Source organism: Thamnophis sirtalis, unplaced genomic scaffold (assembly GCF_051295495.1).
Source record: "Thamnophis sirtalis isolate CommonGarterSnake01/CBP01778 unplaced genomic scaffold, rThaSir2_p1.2 scaffold_1, whole genome shotgun sequence".
Lineage (NCBI taxonomy): Eukaryota > Metazoa > Chordata > Lepidosauria > Squamata > Natricidae > Thamnophis > Thamnophis sirtalis.
This window is the reverse complement of record NW_028261381.1, coordinates 75,114,394-75,138,432: the sequence shown is the minus strand read 5'-3', so window position 1 is coordinate 75,138,432 and position 24,039 is coordinate 75,114,394. Positions and strand designations below refer to the sequence as shown.

The following is a 24,039-nucleotide window of genomic DNA, read 5'->3' as shown; positions in this document are numbered from 1 at the left end:
AACCCCTTCCTCAGCCCTTCTCTCTTCTTCTTCACCAACATTGAAGCATGTGATCACCTTTTCTGGTCAGGGCTCAAGCCATATGGCCTTGTCCAACAATAAACCATCTTTCCAAGCAGCCTCCATGACTCCAGTGCCTTCTTCCCCACATGGAGCTGAACCAGAAGGACATTTCTTTCAACAACTTTATTTGCCCATTCCAATTTTCAAGATACATTCCTCTTATTTTAACAGGCACATTAGTTAATATAGATATTGTATTATAATGCTGTGCTGGCTTACGGCTAATAATGTCAACTTCTCCACTATGCTGATTAGATGGTCGTTTGTGGGAGAAGTGTGGGTCTAAATCATAGATTGGTCTGTTGACTGTAGATGCAGATATTCTATACAAGTGAAGCTAGTGAGCAATTTCATATTGTGAGTAAGTGGAAAAGACCTTGACAAACTCTAGGTTATTATTAAATCTTTATCCTGCCTTTATTACTTTATAAGTAATAGCGAACATACATAATAATCCTTCCACCTCCTATTTTCCCCACAACAGACCTGTGAGGTGGGTTGGGCTGTGAGAGTGACTAGCCCAAAGTCATCCAGTTGACTTTCATGCCTCGGATCAGAACTCTAATTCTACTGTATAGAGTAATATTAATGTAGTATCAGAGGTTTCAATTCAATTGTATAGAATGTGAAGGATGTGTGTTTTTGTTTTATTTTGTATAGCTTTTTATGTATGATGTACACTGAAGATGGCATTTTATTTCAATGTAGGAGGTGCAATGACAATAAAGTAAACTAAACTAAATTTAAAAAAAACCTCAAGTCTCCGGGTTTATAGCCTCGGGCCTTAACCACTACACTAAACTGGTTCTTTAATTCACATACATTTTCTACTTCAGCACTAGTATGGATCGTTCTTAATCCCGTTACATAGTCAAGTTTGTATGGAGTCCACCATTCGAAGATTAATATAGTCATTAAGTAGGAAAAACTTGCATATCCCTGGACCAGGGCTGTTAGTTATATGAGTAACCATGAGGTCACAATATCTACTCTTTACATCATCCCTTTAATCATTAGCCTTCCCATTAGATCACAATAGCCTGTCCTCCTCCTCTCAGGCAGGCAATATCCACATAAAGTCACTCTGGCCATCTCCTTTGGGCGGGCAGTACCAGAGTAAATAAAAAATACAGCTTGTGAAAAAATCTGAAAAGACAGCGGAATCAACACATGGTCTCTCCCTGCTTCGGACATCCATCTCAGCACAAGCTCAGAAAGGTCAGTCCTTCTTTCAGGCAATCAGCAGTGGCTGGGCTTAGAAACTGAAGCCGAGCAGGATCAGGTCACGGAAGCAATAGCAAACCCACTTCTCTTTCTCTTTACAAGAAAAAAATTATTGCCACAAGAAGAAATGGAACTGCAGATTCCCCCCATCCCAGAAATGGAAGTTATTTGTCCTTGAACGTTTTAAAAACAAAACTACAGTACTAAAACTACAGCAAGTCAACCTAGAAATCTATTAAAGCCACAGATTTATATCCAATAGTTGAACTGGTCATAAGAAACTTCCAAAATAATTCCTAATAGTATTCATATTTTTCTGTGAGAAGAAGAAAAAAGTGTGATAACAGCCTGAGTTTTAAAGGAAGCATCAGGGTGCTGTCCCCTCACTTTATTCACAGAAACATGATACTAAGTAGGTCAGTCTGAGAAATAGTAGATTAGCAACTGGTGCAAAAATAACTCATGAGATCTAGACTAGAGGGTTACACAGACCCAGCCACATTCAGTGCAACATTGCATTGGTTTTACTCCTCCCAAATGCTAGCTTGAGTCTACTCAGAGGTAAAAGATACTGAATTCCACGAATTTCTAGGCAAGAACGCATAGGATTTCAGCTTTACTGCAATCAATTTTATACAGCTTTGCAGAAATTTCAAAATTAGGCTCTCAGATTGTTACATTTGCACATCCTTCCGAGGTCAGAGAGAATTTTGTGACTTAGATGCAGCCTTGCAATCTTTAGCATAATAATGTAGAGAATTAGATAACAAAGATTTACAGTAAGAGTTGTCTGTATTTGACAAACATTCAGTCATTTTTGAAAATTCAAAACGACTTTGAATTTTTCTTTTCAAATACAGAAAACTCTTCCTGTAACTCCTTGTTGCCAATTAGTTCTTATCCAACTTTTTGCAACTCAGATCAATAGCCCAAGCTTTGATTAAATTGAGCTAATTTGCCTAACTGATGGAGCAAGTCAGTGGTAGTCAACCTGGTCCCTACCGCCCACTAGTGGGCGTTCCAGCTTTCATGGTGGGTGGTAAGGGTTTGCTGTAACTCTGCTTTATAAATTTTATAAAGTAAAGTTACTTCCCTACTTTATAAATCACCATTACTGTGGAACCAGTGGGTGGTTAGAAAATTTGACTACTAACAGAGATACAAAAATGGGCGGTAGTAGGTATAAAAAGGTTGACTACCCCTGGAGTAAGTGAATACAGCTAATGGAATTAATGTCCGTTTTGCACTACCAGTTTCTTTCATCCCTTTTTTATGAACGGTTTGGGCCAATTAGGGATTGTTATACAGTCTGTTTATATTTTTGTTATTGTTTATATTTTTATTGACACACAAACATGTAGCTATTTTTAGGTTGCTGTTGTTTTGCCTTGCATTACAGTACCCTGCTATATTTAGCCTGCTTTAAGCCTATTTAGAAGGCTGATGAATTTCTCCGTTGTAAGTCTCTGGCAGTCTCCGAAGCAGGCCTCCAGTAAGAATTAAGAATCTTAACATATGACCCCGGGGGCATCTCGCTAGAGCTCCTTCGTTATCAGCCACTTTATTATGAAGTCACGCTTCTCACGAAAAGACAACGAGACGGCTCCTTTAAAAGGCGTGCGCTCCTTGCCTCTGAAGTTTTTGCTTCACTTCCGAGTCGAGGCAGATCCGGTTTACAGAAGGAAATCAAGGGCGCGAATGCGAGTGCTTGAAAAGGTGGGAGGGGATTTGAAAAGACAGGCAGGCAAGCTGGCAAGCTTGGGTTGAGCCGAGCTGCACGTAACGGGTCAGCCTCTACTCATAGCTCTTTCAAAATTCCTCTTCCTGTTCCCCGGGTGGGATTCCCACGCGCTAGCTGCCTATCCAGGTCTATGCTTCCAGTGTTGTAATAAGCAGGGCCGGGACACGCCACCGTTTCTAGAGGAAACAAGTTGAGGACTCTGCCCTTAAAGTGGCCAATCTCCCAAGCGCGTCATTTTGCAGAGCAGCAGTAGGATTCAGTGGCGCATTCCTAGAATTGCCTTGCGATCCCTTCTTAATCTGGTTTGCTTGTTTGTGGCTTCGTATGTTGCAGCCAGTGACTAGTAATGGTGGTTTCGACTAATCTCATAATGACTGAGTGAATCCCATTGAGTTCCCCGGGGGTTGGGGGGGATTTGTGAGTTGAAGGTAATGCTTTTGAGGAAGGTAACATTGAAATGTTACTTAAAAAGAGTTGTGCCAGTGTAACAAATCCAGATTCTGTGGAATTTGTATACAGGAATAGAAATGGATTCCTCTCTTACAGATGGAAAAGCAAGTGTCAAATAAATCCTTATAAATATTCTGCAAAATCCTCTTGGATCACTCTACTTTGTATTTCCAGGTTTTCTCCTAATTTTGACTTTTACATATTGGATTGCTGGGTATCAGTTTGAAGAATGTTGTAAAAATATAATTTACCCATCTGGTATTGTTATAATGAGGAATGGAATAATGTAAATCATTTGATTAGAACTGTTGGCCAGTAAATTGGGTGAGAAATGAAAGAGTGGGTTGTGCCCATTGTTGCACACTATATTCACATTAATATCATTTTCTGTGAGCATGATCAGATTTTGCATTGAAAATAGTTCCGCTGTTTTTAAAGTGTCTCTCCATATTTCAAAAGAGGGAAGGTCCCAATTAAGATGATGCTTGGAAACTCATTGTTTTGATGGCACCTTTTAAATTAAAGTGTTTTCTAAAACCTTATCCAATTAATTAAAGTTTGCAGCCCTTTATTGGGTGCTATCTGACTTCCACAACACAGCCTATAATTTCCAGACAATTGACTTGAGTAAATCTGTCAGAGCGGAAACATTAGTTGTAATGGATTTTAAAAGATAACAGATTGATTTAACTATACAGCCTTTGTGGATTTAGAGCTATAAAAGTTTATGCCACGGTAATTACTCTACTGAGGCTTGCAAAAAATAATAATTCCCAGAAGGTATGTATTTTGTTTAAAAAATGTTTAAAACTTCCTTCTTGATGTCATTGAAGCAAAGCCTGTTAGTCTATGGCTAAAGACACTAGAGAATGTAACCTCTACCACACTCTTACTAGCTGGGTGGACAAGAGATTTTTAATTTGTTATTCCATTTGCAGACAGATCTTTATAACTCTTCTGCAAAATTCACTTGGATCATTTTGAGGATTTTTTTATTTTTTTTGCTTGTTTGCTTGCTTTTAAACTCTGGGTGACAATCTATGATAGTTCTAGAGCTAGAATACATTTATTATTAATTTGTCTACATGTCCAGGATCTGAAAGAACTATAGATCAGTAGGATGATCTACAACTTTTTTTTCAGTAGCATGATCCACAGATCTAGGATTCCTCCTTTTGAACGGTGTTATAGGAGGAAGGGTTTTAAAGTTGATAAAGGGCTGTTACTTGAACCTTCTACACTGAATGGAAAGGATAGATTGCATCTTAAGTTGTGTCCTCTGTCTATTCATTGAAGATGAGACAAGAAGAATTGTGTAGCTTCTGGGCCATCTTCCTACTCCTATCTATCTATCTATCTATCTATCCATCCATCCATCCATCCATCCATCCATCCATCCATCCATCCATCCATCCATCCATCCATCTATGTGAGGATATATAGCACATTTTAAAATTCCCAATTCATCCATCTCTCTCTCTCTCTCTCTCTCTCTCTCTCTGTCTCTCTCTCTCTCTGTCTCTCTCTCTCTCTGTCTCTCTCTCTCTGTCTCTCTCTCTCTGTCTCTGTCTCTCTCTCTCTGTCTCTCTCTCTCTCTCTCTCTCTCTCTCTCTCTCTCTCTCTCTCTCTATCTATCTATCTATATATATATATATATATATATATATATAGAGAGAGAGAGAGAGAGAGAGAGAGAGAGAGAGAGAGGATGTATAGCACATTTTAAAATTTCTAATGTCATGCTTTACCCAAAATTGGACAAACTCATAATCTGAGTCACTTCTGACTTGCTGTAATCAACAATAAGGCTAAGGTACATAATGTTTGCAGTTAAAGGGATCCATGATGGTGACTATTCTGAGAGTTTATTAATGGGAAGTCTGAAAACTTGGACAGAATGTGGGTCCATATAAAGTTTCCAGAAATATTAAAGCAGAGGGAGAGAAAAACTGAAGTAGCAACAAGGGAAGCATAAATAATGTTTTTGGGGGATACCATACAAAAGTCATTCTATATCAAACATACTTTGTTCAAATTAGGCATCTGTTTATTGAATTTAAATTTTATTTAATGTTACAAATGTACAAATAAGCTGCCAAGTTTCTTCAGAAAAGAAGTATTTGAATTTAGGAGAAACAGGCAGGCAAAAAAGGCAATCCTGAAAACTCTTGATGATACTGTAGTAAACCAAGGAAATGTTTAACAAATGCTTAAAGCGCCTATTAAAAAAAGTTAATGCATGCTTTTTGAGATAAAGTATGTACTCTTTCTTTGTAATCTGAACTATTGCCAGAGGAAAGGCTACAGAATATTGGAAGAACACTGCAAATCCTCCTAGAATTGTATTCTTGAAAGGACTGATTCTGGCTCTGTTTTTTTTAAATTTTCCCCTTACCTTTTTCAATAGTTTCTGCAAATGATTTTAGATTGTTCTTCAGTGTATAAGACTTCTGTTTCTATCTTCTTCATCCATAGACGTTAGACTCGAATAACTAAAGTTGCCATGAAATGTATCTGCATTGGTCTTGTTTTTGCCTTGGCTTCTCAGTTCGTTGATGCTACATTGTCAAAGACAGATTTGAAAAAAGCTTCCTCAAAAACCCTGGAGGAAAAGGTAGGAGAACATGGTTGATTTTCTGACATTAATCTCTGATTAGCAAAGATTCTTATCAAATGCTGTGCGAATGTTGTATTTTGAACTAGGAGTATTTTCTCTGAATATAAACTGAGAGTGCTTGTCAGAAATCTGTTAATTTCCCAATGATCATCTTGATTTCCAGTTAGGTAGTTCTGTAGTGCAGCTCTCTCCTAGGTAATATAAAACTTTCAATTAATTGCAAAATAATGTTTTCTATTTGGTAACAGCATCTAGTTTGTATGCATGGTTGTGGAGGAAATACGTGTTACAAATGAGTAATACAATGTTTATAAAATATTCCTTTTTCCTGGTAATTATTATTTAAATACCTTGGATGTATTATTATTTTACTAGTATTCTTTTATATATTCATGTATAACTAATTCTTTTTATACATCCAGTGGCCTTATTCATGAAACGCATCTAACTAATTCAATCAATGTACTAACATGCATCCTGATCTGTAGCATAGACATTTCTGAATTTGAATCAAGGTAGACTGCCCCTTTCCTAGTACCCTTGATTTAGGTGACTCAACTAAACCCATGACTTCCCATCTCTCTGTATAATGCTAAAACTCTTGCTATAATTTTTAATTGGGCAAAATGATGCATCATAGGGCAACAGTTTTTGAACCAAGGTATGTTGAATGGGCTAACATATAGAATGAGTTAAAAACCTAGGTCCCATAACTCCCCTTGGAATCAAATTTGGTAAAGTTGTGGCTCCTTCAAGCTGCCGCTGTGTTCAGGCTACTGCTGTGGGCTTGTGATGCTCATTCTGAACATTCAGTGACAGTTTCCCTGCCGCTCTCGCAATCTCTTACTTCTCTCCCCTCCAAGCAGCAATGAATTGACTTATGTGGCTTTTAAAGAAGCAACGACAAAGGGACTCTGGGCAGTATACAAATAAAATATTAAAACATAAAAAACTGCACATAAAATTTAAAAAGTGGCAAGGGTGATTAAAATTCAATGTTAAAAGTTAATTAAAATGCAGGGGGATATGTGATAGAACAAGATGCCATGATGTATGTGGCAAAGCTTTGTTTTTCATTACAATGACATGCAATTCAAACTGGCGAATATTATGAGCAGCATCTCTTTTTGAATCAGCAGCCAAATGATTGGCCAGGTAACTTGAAGAGACAGTTGTTCCTCAAGTACCTTACTAAAACCCATGGTCTCTTTGGTAGGTGGTAGGATTGGTAGACTATTGCAAGCTGAAGATTACTAGCAGCAAACTATGGAAGATGCTGAAAGAGTAAGAATCCCTAGAGCAATGAGAAATTTGATCTGTCTACAAATATCTAAATCAATAGTACACAACTGAGGAACCAGTTCAAGGATACCTTGAATGTCTTAAGATTTCCTCTAAATTGAGAGAAGTCCTAATATGATAAATAAGAGACATCAGAAAAAAGCTTTTCTGTAATAAAAAAAACTTTTGAGAAATTCAGAAAAACATTTGAAGAATATAACTTGCTAAAATCAACAAGCGGTATGGTGCAATCAGAATAATGAACATCAGGAATTACTGCATGAATTTCAACACAACAGGGACAAACAAACAAAAATTATACTACACAACGAGCCCTTATTAAATAATGAATAAGGAGCAACATATAACAATGTGTCTAAGTGCTTGCAAAGCAATCTTATTTTCATTGATACACCAGTAGGAATAGGAAAGATATTTGTTAACAACTTGATCCTTGCTAAAATAAAGGGAGATGGAGACATTGTTATTGCTATAGTATCATCCCGAATTGTGGCAACATTAATGCCTGGTGGTAGGTCAACACATTCAAGATATTTCTCAAAGTGAATGAAAATGCTCCCTATAATATTGAAGAATGATGAATGTATGTTGCTTATTATTTTATTATATGTTGTTATCTTAATGTTGTATTCCCCCTTCCCTGGTTTTCTGTGAGCCGCCCTGAGTCCCCTCAGGGAAAAGGGCGGCCTACAAATGCTAATAATAAACCACTAAGAAGCCTGCAATACTGTAAATTTGCTTTGACATACAAGGCTTATTGCCTAGGACTCTAGGATGAAAGTTTCATGATTGGAAAGAAGGGTTTTGAAACCATAGACCTGACACTTGACAATATGTGTGGCAAGAATAAGGCCTTTGTGGGAATTTTAACCATTTGCTGTGGTGATTTCTGTCAGCTTCCAGCAGTTGTGAAAAGAGGAAATGATGCTGATGTGGAGAATAGTGCATTAAAAAACGTGCTTATGGGGAAACTTTGTCAAGTCTCAATTGAAGAGAAGCATGTGATTGAATGAGAAAGAAGATATTCTGAGTTCTTATTGGAAGTTGTAGAAGACAAAATTCAGAAAAATCAAAATGATGAAATAGAATTACTTGATGATGTAGTTCTCCAGCAAGAACTATATATACATTTCATCTACCCAACATTTGACAAGGAAAGGGAGATCTTCACTACTCTTCCTGTACTTTTCAGATAGTTATGATTTCTCCAGGGCAGCATGTGAGGTAATGTAGGGACCATGAGAAACAAGAGAGTTAACTAAATCATTATCCACCCTAGGCTGGATCTCTCTGCTTCTGTGTAGTTGGGATGTGGTCTAGTGTTGCCAAGGATATGCTGGATTTAAATTTGGTCATATTTTCCCTGCAATACTTTGCTTTCATTTCTGGGGAATGTACCATTCCCTTTTTTTGCTTATGATTATGAGCAGCTAATCCCACCTGTTTCCAGTAGCAGCAAACTTGTGCTTGTAAGTAGGATGTGAAGACAAACACTTTCCCTGTGTTTTCCTTTTTTCTATTTGTTTTATTTGTAGTTTTCCTTTAACCAGTGTAATGACTGGGTCAATTATAATACAATCACATATACATAGTCTTTATCTTCCAACTTCTAACCTTAATATGCTCATTATAATTGTAATGTATTCTTTTATGTATCAGTGTGGTATAATAGTATTTTCCCAATTTGTACTTATTTTCCCTCTCCCCCAACTTTTGGGGTTCTTCCATATTCACTCTATCTTTATATTTCTAAGTGCACTACTTTGTTCTTACATTTTGGTTCTGTAATTTTGAAGGACCCTAAAACTACTACTTTTCCTTGAATTGTGTGCTAGCAATTTCTTTAAATTAATTCTACAATAACTTTATTTTCACAGACTCGTCATTCAAATCAAACAGTACAGGAGCGTGGTCTGGTAGTTACTGATCCACTGGCAAAGGACATTGTCCTTGAACACAAAAGCTATTGTGCTACAAAAGGACGTGAACACTCCTTCAAGGGAGAAACTTTGGGCTACATTACACCTGTAAGTATGGAATGAAGGTGTATCAGCTAGGTGACTCTGGGCCAGTCAGTCTCTTTCAGTCCAGCCCACATCACAAGGTGGATGTTGTGGGGAAAAATGGGAGGAGGAAAATGTCTTAGATATGTTTGCCATCTTGAGTTACTTGTAAAGAAAAAAAAAGGTGGGATATTAATTAATTAAACAGAGTAAAAATACAGGTTTCCTTTGTGAACAGGTAGGCATTTTCTTTTTGTAAATCAAGAAATAAAACTTAAACTAGAATTGAGGACCTTAATCTAGTCCTTTTGGTATAATTTATATTTAAAGATGGGATGTGGTGGCTCAGTGGCTAAAATGCTAAGTTTGTCGATCAGAAAGGTCAGTTCAGCAGTTTGAATCCCTACTACCGCATAACAGAGTGAGCTCCCGTTACTTGTCCCAGCTTCTGCCAACCTAGCAGTTTGAAAGCATGTAGAAATGCAAGTAGAAAAATAGGGTCCATCTTGGTGGGAAGGTAACAGCGTTCCGTGCTCCTTCAGCATTTAGTCATGCCGGCCACATGACCACGGAGACATTTTCGGACAGCCTTGGCTCTTTGGCTTTAAAACGGAGATGAGCACCACCCCTAGAATGGGGAACAATTAGCACATATGTGTAAGGGGGAACCTTTACCTTTATATTTAAAGATAGTAAATAATGTAACAAATCTTTTTTCCATAGTATGTTCCTTTTCTTTTTCTTTTATAGTGGAATAGCCATGGCTATGATATTGCTAAAATATTTAGAAACAAATTTACGACAATTTCGCCAGTCTGGTTACAGGTGAAGAGAAGAGGAAAGGAGAAGTTCCAGGTGACAGGGCTCCATGACGTTGACCAAGGTCTGTGCTTTCTATCTTCTATCTGAGACTGTTATCTAATGCTGCTTCTGCCAGGCTTTCCCAGTGTTAACCTTGTATTGTGAAAACATGCTGAGTTAGGCAGGAAATATGTCTTTCTCATGGCTGGTAGGAAGGAAATGTAGCCAATTTATAATAAACAGATACGTTCTATGCAATATAAAATACATGTAATCCATGTAATGCCCCACATTTTTACTTCAGCTAAGAATGTTATAAAATCTATACCAAAGTCACCTTAAAAAGAAGGATTGGCACATCTGTGTCAACTTTCTAGCCACATTCTCATTCATCAGGTACTTAAAGAGGGAAGATGATGTGTGCTTGTGTTTTCAAACTCTGGAGGTTTTGACCCAGTGTTCAAGGTACAAATAGAAGTGGCATCTATAACGAAATATTACTATGTATTTTTGTTAAAATATTCATGACTGGGAGAGACATGGGAACAAGGTCAGCCAATGAATAAGCATAGCAACTAAGTCAGCCAATGGGAGCTTAAACAGATCTGAGTCTGTGCAGAGAATTGAAATAGAAACTTAACCAGTCTGCTGCTGGGTGAAGTAAACTAGCGGCCTGTTTGGCCTTGTCTGCTGAAATGAACTAACTGCTTGTGTTTGCCTGTAACTCTCCTGCCTTGTGTTTACTTGGAAGAACCACCTGCTGGTATTGTACATTTATTCATCTATTCTTAGGTATATAAAGAAGTTAGTGAATCCAGCTGCATCAGTTATCTGTGTGTGCTTCAGGATTTGAATTTATGCAACAAACTCTGACAATTTTGATTCCCTGTTGAAAGTGCTTTTGCTCAGGGTGGTACCCGATTAAGCCTTGGCCCATTATATTGTACATATGAGATACTTAAGTGGACCCATTAATTCTGCCTTACTCCCATTTTTCCATTTTGTTTTTCACTGAAATTTAACATTCAGTGAATGGTCCTGTTAAGCCAATTTGGGATGCTTTTCCAAATTTTCCCTCTTCTGATATGGTGTATTTTGTTGATCACATTCATTTTCACAGTATTTTATATAATTTTTATTGCTTGTTCAAATTCTTCCAAAACCCACAGTACTGTTTTTACACTGACCTTTTAGGTTGAAAATAGGTACAGTGAAACAAGGTATATTCTCTCACTGTCAGTGTTCCAAGTAATGCACCCATAGAAAAGAGAACTCTGAGGGAGGCAGGATCCTCAAAGAATAGCTTATTGGCTACTTCATATTGGCACAACTGGTGAAAGCCGACTGAAATTTCATGCTTTCACCTGATTAAAAGTAAAGGTTTCCCCTTTTCCCCCAAGTCACTGGTTACACTGTCCAATCCAGGTGCTGGCCAATTGCTTGGTGACTTGCTCCTCTTCTGTCCAGCCACCTGTGAGAATGCCCTTGGTTCTCACAGGAAAACTTCCTTGTTTTGGCTACAAAACCTCGTCTAACTATTCCCCCTCCCACCGTTGAGTGGCAACCCAGAAGCCTTCAAGATGGCTTCAGCCAGGTTCACTTCAGGGTTGGCACTCACATTCAATTTACAGTGTGTCCTGAATATATAACGAGGGAGGCTGAATTGGAAGAACATGAGCATGAAATTGAAGGAAGAAGCATCATGAAACTATAGTATGCATATGTGGCCACTCTGATAGCTGAAAATGTAAATGGACTAAGTTCTCATAATAAAAATCAAGAACTTACCCCAAAAAACTACAAGACAAAAAAAAAAAAAAATCAAAAACGTGCAAAAAAGTTTGGCCCACTCACAGAGGTGACCAAATCAACTCTCTACACAATGCCTCCATAAAAATCAAAGACCTTAAAATAGAATATGAAGTTGTCAATGGCACAGGACTCTTCATGTCCATAGATCCAGAACTAGAAAAAGAAACCATGGCAGCAGTATTACACAACACATTTGACCGAGCAAAATACACTAAGATTGAAATGCCCAGAATTATGTATCTCATCAATCTCTGCCTCCCTACCTGCTTTCAGTTTGAATACCAACCTCCCTACCTGCTTTTCAGTTTAAATACCAATAAATCAGAGAAACACCATGGGATCACCACTTTTAAGACTCATAGGAGAAACCATAATGCATCATTTATAAATTGTAGCACTCCCACATATACAACCAAATGTATGGATACGGTATGTAGGCAATGCCTTTGTCATAATAAAAAGGGAATAACTAGAGAAGACAAATGAAATGATAACATGTTCAAAGGAATAAAATTCACACAAGAAGAGTAACAATACATTCTCTTTCCTGGATATGCTCATCAGCAGGAGAAATTACAGTGAATTAGAAACACAAATCTATCGAAAAACAACCCACATTAACAAAGTACTCCGTTACCAATATAATCTAACCTGCCACAAGAGGAGATATGAACATTATTTAAATGATTATGAACGCACTGCAGTAATCCAAACATAAAAAGGAAACAAAATCTACGCATCTTTTAACAACAAAAATGGATACTCATGCAATTTCTCAAAAAATGTAATGAGCACACATTCAGTGATTATTCATACCTGCAACAGTGCTGAACAAGTGGTTCTTGAAGCTCTAACTGTCATAGTGTCCTATGATCACATAATTACAATTTACAACCCTCCCCATTGGCTTCCTACAAAGGCAGTGGGCAAGACAGCAGGAAGTTGCAAATTGTAATGGCTATGAAAATTAGACTTTGAAGAAGCAAGAATATGTTTGTAGTTCAGTGTTGAAAAATATTCTTAGGAATACCATGGATACTCAGGAAAAGAAACAAATGAATCATAGAATAAATCAATTCAGAGTTCTTGTTTGAGGCAGAAATGACCAGGCTCTAATAATCCTATCTTGGATACTTTGAAGACTAACTTTCTGCAGAAGTCAATAAAGGAGAAAAATCTATCTATCTATCTATCTATCTATCTATCTATCTATCTATCTATCTATCTATCTATCTATCTATCTATCTATCTATCTATCATCTATTAATCTAATCTAATCTCTGTATGATGTTGGGAAACACCCAGTTTGGCAGTGTATCAAGTGCAGTTAGCACAATTGCAAAAGGGCTAGGGCAGACACCCCTGCCCAAATTCCTGGGAGCCTTATGTAATTCTTCTGAAGAATAGGCTGCCAGATTCCTGTATTATAGGCAGAAAAAAATAAAGTAGCTAGCTTGAACTCTGAATATGTGGGTCTCGTTCTCACCCAACATACATTGTATCAATGTATTGTAGAAAGCCACCTTGATATAGTAGAAACTAGGAGACTATGAGTTCCAGTCTTACTGGCATGATGCCAGCTGGATGACTTTGAGCCAGTCACTCAACCTTGGGAAGAAGACAGTGACAAACTACTTCCAAAAATATTGCCAGAAGAACGTCATGGACCTGTCCAGACAGTTGCCATGAGACAAGACTGATTTAAAGGCACAAGGACAAAATTATTCTTAGTATCTAATTGAAACATGTTGTTTTGCAGATATAACTTACCTTAATTATACCTATATTTACATACCTGTTTACTCTGAGTTGTTTTGAAGCTGCAATATGCCAGTTGAAAGCAAAAGAATTGGGGTACAGAAGATGAAATTTATCTTCCTCTGTGTTACCCTACCCTTAATAATTTGTAAGATTTTATATTGGGAGGCATAGGGAAAAATAGAGAAAAGTTATAAACACCTTGCATTTATGTAAGCTTACTAGCACTTCTAATTTGGTACCTTTCAGATGTGTTAAATTGTGACTGTGGTTATTCTTATTGATCAAAGCCAATAAAAGTTTGGGTGGTGCTTATAAAAGTTATATTTGACCACAGATACAAAGTTAACATAATTTTTTTTCTTTTATATGCCTAAAGCATATAAAGTCCTTTAAAGTCTTACATAATTACTTTTGAGGTATTCCTTTGTGATAAGCCATATATGAATCTTTGTATGTTATCTTTTACAGGTTGGATGAAAGAAGTTAAGAGAAATGCCAAAAACATCAAAATAGGTAAAATTTTAATTAACTTTTCCCATTCAAATTCTAGAAGCCTTGCAGCATAATGGATTTACCTCCCTCCCAAACTTAATTGCTGTTATATTTTCAGTGATCACTCTCTTTGGTTGACCTCTAGGGAAAGTAGTATGTTGAATTAGATTAGTCTGTAGTACGGTCTAGGAAGGCTGCCTTTGTATCCTTATTATTGAGAATTGAAGGCTTACCTATACATTAAAATTATGTAAATCTTTCTGGAACAAATCTAAGAAAGTGTAATATGTGTAAACTAAACTATGTTAATTAAAGAGCTATTGCAACAATCCTGTGTTCCTATAATCACTTGTTTAGCAAAATTTATGATGGCTAACAGTTTAGTCCCCAATACAGAATTCCATACAATCACACAGATCTCTGATTATTGCAAAATGCAAGTTAAAGTCTGGAGATCCAAAACAAATCCTGCAGTACGTTCTGAATCCTTATCAGGGATACTATTAACTAATTTGGAATATGGAATGCTTGCAGAGATGATGATGTTGGGGATGAGATACTGTAGGAAAAAGAAAAATGGCTGCTTGGATAGACTGACATAACTTTGGTGTTCCATGTATTCTCGCAAGTAGGTGACTGAAATGAGTTTTATCTGAGACTCAACTTTAAGGTAGCAATAGCACTTAGACTTATATACCACTTCGTAGTGCTTTTACAGCTCTCTCTAAGTGGTTTACAGAGTCAGCCTATTGCCCCCAACAATCTGGGTCCTCATTTTACTTCCTCGGAAGGATGGAAGGCTGAGTCAACCTTGAGCCGGTGAGATTTGAATTGCTGAACTGCAGCTAGCTGTCAGCTGAAGTAGCCTGCAGTACTGCACTAACCACTGTGCCACCTCAGCTCAGATGGTGTTGAAGCAACTGGTTTATAATACATCTATAGAGCCAAACTATTTTGATAACCATGGTGAGTGGATGCTGGCGTGGCGGTTAGAAGGCAGTGCTGCAGGCTGCTTCTGCTGACAGCCGGCTGCCTGCAATTTGGCAGTTCGAATCTCACCAGACCCAAGGTTGACTCAGCCTTTCATCCTTCTGAGGTTGGTAAGATGAGGACCCAGATTGTTGGGGACAATTTGCTGAGCTTAGAGAGGGCTATAAAGCACTGTAAAACGATCAGTGATGGGTTCCGGATCCCGTTGCAACCGCTAACTGCAACAAGGTCTGGCGTCCTCCACATGAATGTGTGCGGTGCGTGCGCACACATGCACAGCATGCGCATGTGTCTTACCTTCCACCGAAGCCTCCGTGATGCTCGAGCTGCTCAGGTGTGGAAGCACCAAAGGCTGGTAAGGAGTGCGGGCGGGCGGGTGGGCCCTTCGGAGCACCGTACCGGAATGGTACTAGTGCTCCGGGCAGGCTCTGGTACTCCCGTACCGGGGTGTACCGCCTGCAACCCCCCACTGAAAGCGATATACAAGTCTAAGTGCTATTGCTATAACAAAATAGATAACCTGTCTTTAAGTCCCTCAGTGGCTGCCTCAGCTCAATTAAAGAGACTGACAATAGTTTTTAACCAACTATTTGAAAGCATATCTCCTCCAGTACCAGCCAACTCAACTATAATTTGAGTTCCACCTATGAGTCTTTAGGAAGTGGGGATGATTCTCTTACCTGGTTTCAGAGGCAGTGTAATATCTGCTTGTTCTTTCTACTGTCATTAATCAGATAACCTCTCTCCCTAATGCATAGGTTAATTGTTGTGTATTTTACTTTTGATAGTACTGGTGGTTTACAATTACTTACTGAATAGTTATCATTCTTTCAGTTTTGTCTTATTTTCCATGGTTTTATATGGTTTCTTGTCATCCTAGGTTCCCCAAGAGGAACAGTAATATACAAATATATTAAATGTAAATGGGGAGGTTTCATCATACTTATAAAAACTAAAAATTTTATGAAGAAAAATGATGGTTATGTTTTGTCCCTTTTTTATGTTTAGCCCCACGGATTTTATTTGAAGACTGGTCTTACCACGATTTTGAAAGCGTATTTGGCAGTGAGGATGAGATAGAAGAGCTTTCTAATACTATGATTCAAATAGCAAAGGTAAAATCATTTTATGAAGAATTTTATGAAGAAAAATGATGGTTATGTTTTGTCCCTTTTTTATGTTTAGCCCCACGGATTTTATTTGAAGACAGAGTTATCAACAAAGAAACTGTTGTTACTGCTGTATCATATCCATTAAAAGTTTTTAAAAAAAACCTAATGTAATTGTTTAAGTGATAGTAATAGTAAAAGAATTACATTCAAATGGCACATTGTTCAGGTTAATTTATTTTGAAAATCATATTCAGTATTGAACAAATGAAAATTGATCTCTAGATGTTGAAATACTGGTAGCAAAAGCATTAAAACCCCATAGCAAATTGAATATTTTTTGCAGGATGCTTAAAACCTTATCAACAGTCAATAATGGGCTTTATAATATTTGTTGGTGTGGATATATTTTTTTTCTTACTCAAATGTTTCCATTCCTTTAGAGTGAAAACTTCGATGGTTTTGTGCTTGAAATATGGAATCAGCTAGGAAATCAAAAACAAATGTAAGCCCAGTTATTAAGTTGCATACCATTTGGGGGGGGAGGGGGGAATATTTGAACTATTAAAGGCTGTGATTAAAATCATATTTATTTAAAGCAAATCTAATTGAAATCATTGTGATCATACCAGGGTTAGAAAAAAAAAAAGCCTGAAAGCACAGTGTAAGGAAATCATTGTCAAGAATTTCCTTTAAAGAACAAGTCTTCTGATGCTATGGTTAAGTGTGGGAATTTCTTTAGTGTATGCTACTCTGGTAGTTTAGGGTAATCTGGACAACACTGTAGAAACATTATAAAAAGTTATAAGAATGGAGATAATGTGACTCCTATAATTTGAAACAGGATGCTTTCCTGTGAATTGGAAAAGATTTAGGCATGTCTGAGTTGAAGTATCAAATCACATAGTGTGGGGTTTTGTGTTGTTTTTTTAAAAAAATATTATTATTTGAATGAATACATCCAGTTCCTGTCACCTACCATGGTGAGATCTTGCACAACTCATTTTCTTTGTGTTGAATCTGACTCCAAAAGTTCCTGCCTTCTAATGACAGAGTTATCAACAAAGAAACTGTTGTTACTGCTGTCAAATCTCCAAGATTAGAATTGATCCCCTGATTGTTGTTGTTGTTCATGAATTTCATGCCCCAACATGTCTCTTGCTGGACTTTGAAGTGTAATGTTTCCTGTGATTAGTTAAACAAAAGGATCCTTAAATATTACAGATTTCAAGTAAATATTTTATTAGCTGAATGTGGTTCTTAAATCTGCAGAATTTTTTTAAAATGTTGTTACTTTTTCAATAATTGATTGTGGTGAAGCTGAACAATACATTAGTTGTATTTAAGGAAGTACCATGTGCAAATTATTTGGAAGAAGATTGAGTAATTACCAATTGAAGACAAACATATGTAGATAGCGTGCTTATTTTTTCAACATTTGTTTAACCTAACCAGTTTGATTGTAAAATGCATAGTGCCCAAAATATTTTGTGGGCACCTGGCATACCTCTTCCTGTAGAGATGATTCTACGTAGGGTACTGTTGAAAGAAATGTCCTTCTGGGTTCAGCTCCAAGTGGGAAGAAGACACTGGAGACATGGAGGCTGCTTGGAAAGATGGTTTATTGTTGGACAGGGCCACATGGCTTGAGCCCTGACCAGAAAAGGTGATCACATGTTTCAATGTAGGTGAAGAAGAAGAGAAGAGCTGAGGAAGGGGCTTGCTAGGCTTTTTATACCCTGTTTAGTCCCACCTCTCTGTTTCCTGTTCCTGTGTAAGAAATGTATTCTGACTAGTTGTCAGACTCCCATGGTGCCATGCAGGGGGCTACTCTCTAGGGCTGTGATGAGTTCTCAGATGCCTTGTGGTCAGTTGAGTAATATCCCTTCCCCCTACAGCTGCAGTGAGGAGAAGTCTTTATTATGTAAAGCGGGCTAGCCTGGCCATCTTAATGGCCCATTAGCTGGGGATGGGCAGAAAGTTATAGGCAACTATTCTGTCTTTTGAAACATGTTTCTTTTCACATCCAGAGAAATATTCTGCCTTTTCAATATTTCCTAGGATATTTCATTTTTCTGGGAGAGGGCTGGATGATAACTTCCCACAGTACCATAACTGAGAAAGCCCCTCTTCCTTATAGCCATTTAGTCTAATTGGTGATGAATTAGAAGAATTGTCAAAAATTCACCCCTGTTTTCAAGGCTTGATATAGTATTATGTTGCATGTTTTTTTATATTGAGGGATGCCTGCCAGAGAGCTTAGAAAACCATACAGTGATCTCTGCTAGGCAGAGTTAGGGTTAGGGTTTCCCAAGAATTTAAATCAATGTGTGAGGCATCTTTCTAAGCAAACCAGATCTCAATTTTTAGGTGCTGCAGTGTTATTGGTGTTGATGTGGTGAGATGGTTCTTCAGGTATCCCTGCATCCATGCAGGTGCGAAAAAGCTCTGTGCTTACTCTCTGTTAACTTTTCTTGATAAGGATCTGAGTATAGCATCTGTTTGATATTTTCACAGCGCATAGTGGTTATAGGAGAAAAGAAGAGGACTAGATACAGAATTGACCAAAGGAGAGGAGGAACCTTAAAACACCTAGATGCATTGCTTTGCACGTAGCAATAGCTTTTGAAGGCACCCTTCTTGGTCTCTCAAGCTTCATAAAAAACCTATTCCTGGAACACAATATTTAAAAGAATTCACTTTTTTTAAAAGACATGGTCAAAGCATTTTTGGGAAGAGAAAAATCATAACGTCTAGCTTATAGTTATTTAATTGTCCCTGCAACTACTGTGTGGATGTTAGCTGTTGTGTTGGTGAATTGTTCTTGTATCAGATGAGGTTGACTATGATTAGAGGTGTAGATGTGCTATAATAAATGTAGCACTTTAGATCAACATAAGCCTCATTGTTTTAATTGTATTCTTTCTGGAATCTTGGTGAATGCTGACTGACAAATTTCTCTGGCAGTGTTTCTTCCAAATCCTAGCTATGAGAATTCATGATATAATTAAGATCAGTGGAAAGCTATGTGCTTGCTTTCCACACCAACATAAGCTTCATGACATTTCTTCTGCTCGTCAAAACTTGACAGGTTGTTCAGACTTTATCCACACAGTGGCAGTAAAGTTCTTGCAGTCCTCTAATCTTTAGAATATCATATTTTTAAGCTGAAAACCTCACACGCTCTATGCTGCTAATTTGTTTCTCAGTACCAATATCTGATTTTAATGTGCTGTTTAAGAATGCCAGGCTGGAATTACTTGACTTTAATTAGGTTTGATTATTTGTGTAGCTAAAACATGATTATTTTCTAGTATCATTGAGGTTTGTTGATTCCTAGACTCCTGTATTAGGAATACATTAAAAATGCCATTTGGTGTAGTGGGTCAGGCACAAGGCTAGAAAATGGAAGACTCTGAGTTCTAGTCCCACCTTAAGCATAAATCCAGCTGAGAGATCTTTGGTCAATCAATCCCTTAGCCCTAGAAAGGAGGCAATGGCAAACCATATCTGAAACCTTGCCAAGAAAATGGCAAGAATTTCTTCAGACTGTTGCCAAGAATCAAAATTGCCTTGAAAGCACACCAACGGGAATATATAAAATTGTGCGATAGAGTAGGAATTCACAGGAAGTAAAATTCCTATATTTTAAAGTATACGATTAATTGCAGCGTGATTTCCCTCAATGATAGCTGTAAAAGATGGCTGTACAATTGCACAGCATAGCACAATACTTGTTCCAGAAGAGATTGGAGCCATTTTATTTTTGTTACTTCATTTTTAATTTTTATAGTCATTTATCATTTTGTATTTGAAGGATTATAGTAGCAATTTTGTTGCAGTTTTCTTCCACCAATTGAGTGTTTTTCAGTGTTTATTGATTAAACAGCTACTGGATTTTTTATATTTTTTTGGTAGGAGGGAAACAGAACAAACAACTTGATTTTTCCATTTATTGCAAAGAAAAAAAGAATGAAGCTTTTTCATTTTCATTAGAAGGTATTTAACATTGAAAAGGGAGCTTCAATATTCCTAAAAGCAGAGTTACCTTGCTTGGGTTTGGAAGACTGAAATTGCTACTCATTCATTTTATCAACTCAAGCTACCTTACCAGGTGGTTATTGTGTACCAGGAAAGGCTTTTACCTACCTCAATCTCTCAACAGAACTGGCAGACAATTACTTCCCTCTGTTCATACATCTTATAAATTGTGGGTAGAAAACAGGTCCCGGTTTCATTGAGTGGCATGAAAATGTCAGGGTATTTTTTTTTTTTAAAAACAACCCCACAACCTGAAGATGAGCAAGGTGCTGATTGATACTTTTTATGTTCTCATTGATCAGCTGGAGAATCACAGATTGACTCATGAAGTTCTCAAAGTTTCAAGGTTGGCTTCATTGAGGGACAATTACAGCTTAATTTGAAAGGTTTTTTTAAAGCTTAATGGACTGAAAACTGTGATGATATGGAAGAGATCTATGAATACTAAAAAGCCATTATTTCTGAGATAGGCAAAAATTTGATTCCATGCATTAAAAAAAATACTAGTTTTATTTAGGCCAGTAGGTGGTGCCACTGCACAGCTGAATAGAAAAGCACTGTTTTCACTTTAGGGACATTTACATTTCTCCTTCAATGACACATCATTACTTCAATCTGAGCCTTGGAAATTTAACCTATTAATCAAAGGCTTATATAAGTTGCTTCCTTCCGTGATATTGCATTAGGCAATGAATAGACAACATGCATTATTAACACATTCTTGAAGTGTTAAAGTTTCTTAAAATGTGGGTCTTAACTTTTACAACCCAGGAAGACAATTTTATTTTAGCCTTTTTGTTTTTAAATTACTCCAGTAAAATACTTGGTGATGTACTAGAAGAGTAACTATTTTGTTTGTAATTTTAAGAGATTCAGAATTTGCAACAAATATAGGGTATTTGGGGTAAAGTAAACTTTCTGTCAGCATTAAGTGCATTGGCTAAGACCAAGTAATTATAAGATGACAGAAGTGTCTTGAGTGTATTTTAGTGAGTGAATTATTTAATTTATTTATCCACCCATCTCAGGTAAGTGACTCTGAGTGGCTTATAAGATTGAAAACAAACAATTCCACCAAGCAATCTCTAGCACCCAATGTGAAGGTGATGAGGAGCCAAAGGCGTGTTATGACAGCAGTGTGTATTCAGAAAACTGTCATCACCTAAGAAACCTGTAACTTTTTTTTTAGAAAAAAGCTTAATTGCTTCAAGATAGATTTTCTATGTGGCATATGGCATAGAGGAACTTCTGAAGTTATATTTGACAATGGCAAAGTACATAATCAATATTTAACTATGTTTTGACATTTAGGTGGCCTGCTCCCACCTCATTCTTTTAAAAATGCAATATGGTGTGTTTAACTCTCCTTCTTTCAGGGAAGAATAGTAAAGTGGGAAAATGTCCTAAAATAGTAAAGTTACTACCTTAAGAGCAACAGAAACATAACCTATAGAGAGTTTTCACATGGGCAAGCAATAGCAGTTGCTTGGGGTAGAAAATATACATTTCTGGTTTATGTAGTTTCTTTTCAGTGACAAATGAAACTAACTAATATTGGATCTCAGCATTAACCCAAAGGTGCTTTTCCAAAAGGCAAAAAAACAACCTGAATAATTGAGAATTCCAATAGACATCTCAGCATTATCCTTTAATTCCTGGTCACGAAGTACCCCTAGTACAAAGAGGTGATTTGACAAGTTAATCAACCAGTATCTAATTTTTGACTCAGGGTTGACTCAGCCTTCCATCCTTCCGAGGTGGGTAAAATGAGGACCCAGATTGTTGGGGGCAATATGCTGACTCTCTGTAAACCGCTTAGAGAGGGCTGAAAGCCCTATGAAGCGGTATATAAGTCTACTGCTATTGCTATTGCTATTTTCCTGGCTATTTTTCTTTTAAAAAAAAAACCTGCCACCCCTATCATTTTTTTTCCATTAATCAAGGAAAATGCCCAGTAGATCCTTCTATTTGTATGTTTTCAAAAAAAAAGCAATTTGCATTTTTTTAAAAAAGATCTTTTATATTGGTGCATAATTATTAATACTGTATAGGATTATATGTGTATAGGCTAGATCTTTGCTCCTGTATTGTTTAGAAAACAATGCAGAATGTTGAAACAATTATACAAATTATTTTTAAAAATACAAATCATACGAATTTCAAATACCTGACCCTACACTTTCTTTTTTTTACTTGATTGTTAGTCTGATGTTTATCTTGGAGTTAATCTCTGCTCATCTGGGTGATCACCCAGATGTCCATAGATAGATTAACTCCCAGTATTAAGATCAGGCCAACAGTCAAGTAAACAATATTCCAATCAAGGAACTGCCAAACAAGCCAACAGCAAACAACCCAACCAAAGAATATTTGAGACCATCCCAGCCAACACAGACAGAGTAAACCACTAGAATATAAATTGAGAGCAAATCCCACTCCTTCCTAACACTGATGATGTTACCTAATTTGGGCAATGAACCATCTGCAAGAAAACAACCAAGCTCAGTGAGCACCAAGACTCATTTTAACCCTGAGCTACAAATATTCTCCTTCATTGTGTCTAGAGATTCTCAGTCATCCAGGTTCCGGTTGTCCCAAAGGTGTTTTTATAAAAAGCAAACTGGACTTTTTTGTTTTTGCTTGAAGACATTTTGCCTATCTTCCAAGAAACTTCTTCAGTTCTTCACTTCCTCAGCAAATCTTCAAGCAAAAAAAAAAAAAAAAGTGTGCTTGCCTTTTGAAAAAGCACCTCAGGGATTCTCCTTTATTGGTGTCTTCTTTTGAGTCAGCTTGTAAAGGAATAAGGATGTTGCAAGGCCAATACATTTAGTTTTGGAAGATAATGTTTTCTGACTCAAATGCAGGTTTAAAACTGCCATCAGTGGATGTTCTTTCTTTTTTTCCCCTTGACTCGCAGAGCTAATGTTTTATCTGTTTTACAGGGATCTGATTCACTTGCTCACTCACTTCTCTGAAGCTTTCCATGAGGCACAACTTAAACTAATGCTTGTCATTCCTCCTGGTGTTATGCCAGGGTAAGTATCGTACTTTCAAGCAAATCCCAGATGTATTTGTCTTTAGTTTCATTCAAGGCATTAGAGTTTATTGCTTCTGAAAGCCCAATTTTCTATGTAGTGAAACAAATGTTCTCACTACATTCCAGGTTGAAAATGTTTGACTCAGCATCTTGGCAGGGAAAAATACTAGTCTTGAGTCCGAGGTACAAATGAAATATGATTGTGCTAAAATGAAATCCCTTCAGGTAACCAATCAGTGAAAAATATTTTAAAGCTATAGGTATATTGAAAAATAATAAAGGAAACCACCACTGGTAATTTTAAATGGATAGTAGACTATGAGCTTTTAGAAGAGAAAGACGCTCATCATGAGGATGCTAACCATGATGCATTTAGCATCCATTACAACTGCATTAAATATTATTAAATTTCTATACTGCCCATCACATTTATGTGACTCTGGGTGGTTTACAACAGCATCATATATAAAGAATACAAACACATGACTAAAAGCTCTGTTAAAAACAGAATTAAGGACATGTTAAAATGTATAGGTTAAAAATGAAAATCAAAGTTTACAAAATTCAGAAAACTAACAAATCAACAAGGTGAGGGG

At 37.1% G+C, this 24,039-nt stretch overlaps 1 protein-coding gene across 2 annotated transcripts in view; it reads left to right on the top strand.

Annotated features, from left to right (window-relative positions):
* The first annotated feature begins 2,909 nt into the window (after nt 1-2,909).
* CHID1 (chitinase domain containing 1) overlaps nt 2,910-24,039 on the top strand; it is a 115,122-nt gene continuing 93,992 nt past the window's right edge. Inside the window, exons 1-8 of one of the 2 annotated variants that reach the window (XM_014058559.2) lie at nt 2,910-3,003; nt 5,954-6,092; nt 9,275-9,424; nt 10,151-10,283; nt 14,243-14,287; nt 16,265-16,371; nt 16,809-16,870; nt 23,349-23,441. In XM_014058559.2, the coding sequence (XP_013914034.2) occupies nt 5,982-6,092; nt 9,275-9,424; nt 10,151-10,283; nt 14,243-14,287; nt 16,265-16,371; nt 16,809-16,870; nt 23,349-23,441 (701 nt within the window). In that variant the 5' untranslated portion in view covers nt 2,910-3,003; nt 5,954-5,981. The remainder of the gene's footprint in view (nt 3,004-5,953; nt 6,093-9,274; nt 9,425-10,150; nt 10,284-14,242; nt 14,288-16,264; nt 16,372-16,808; nt 16,871-23,348; nt 23,442-24,039) is intronic. The other variant, XM_087716384.1, reaches the window with a different exon arrangement.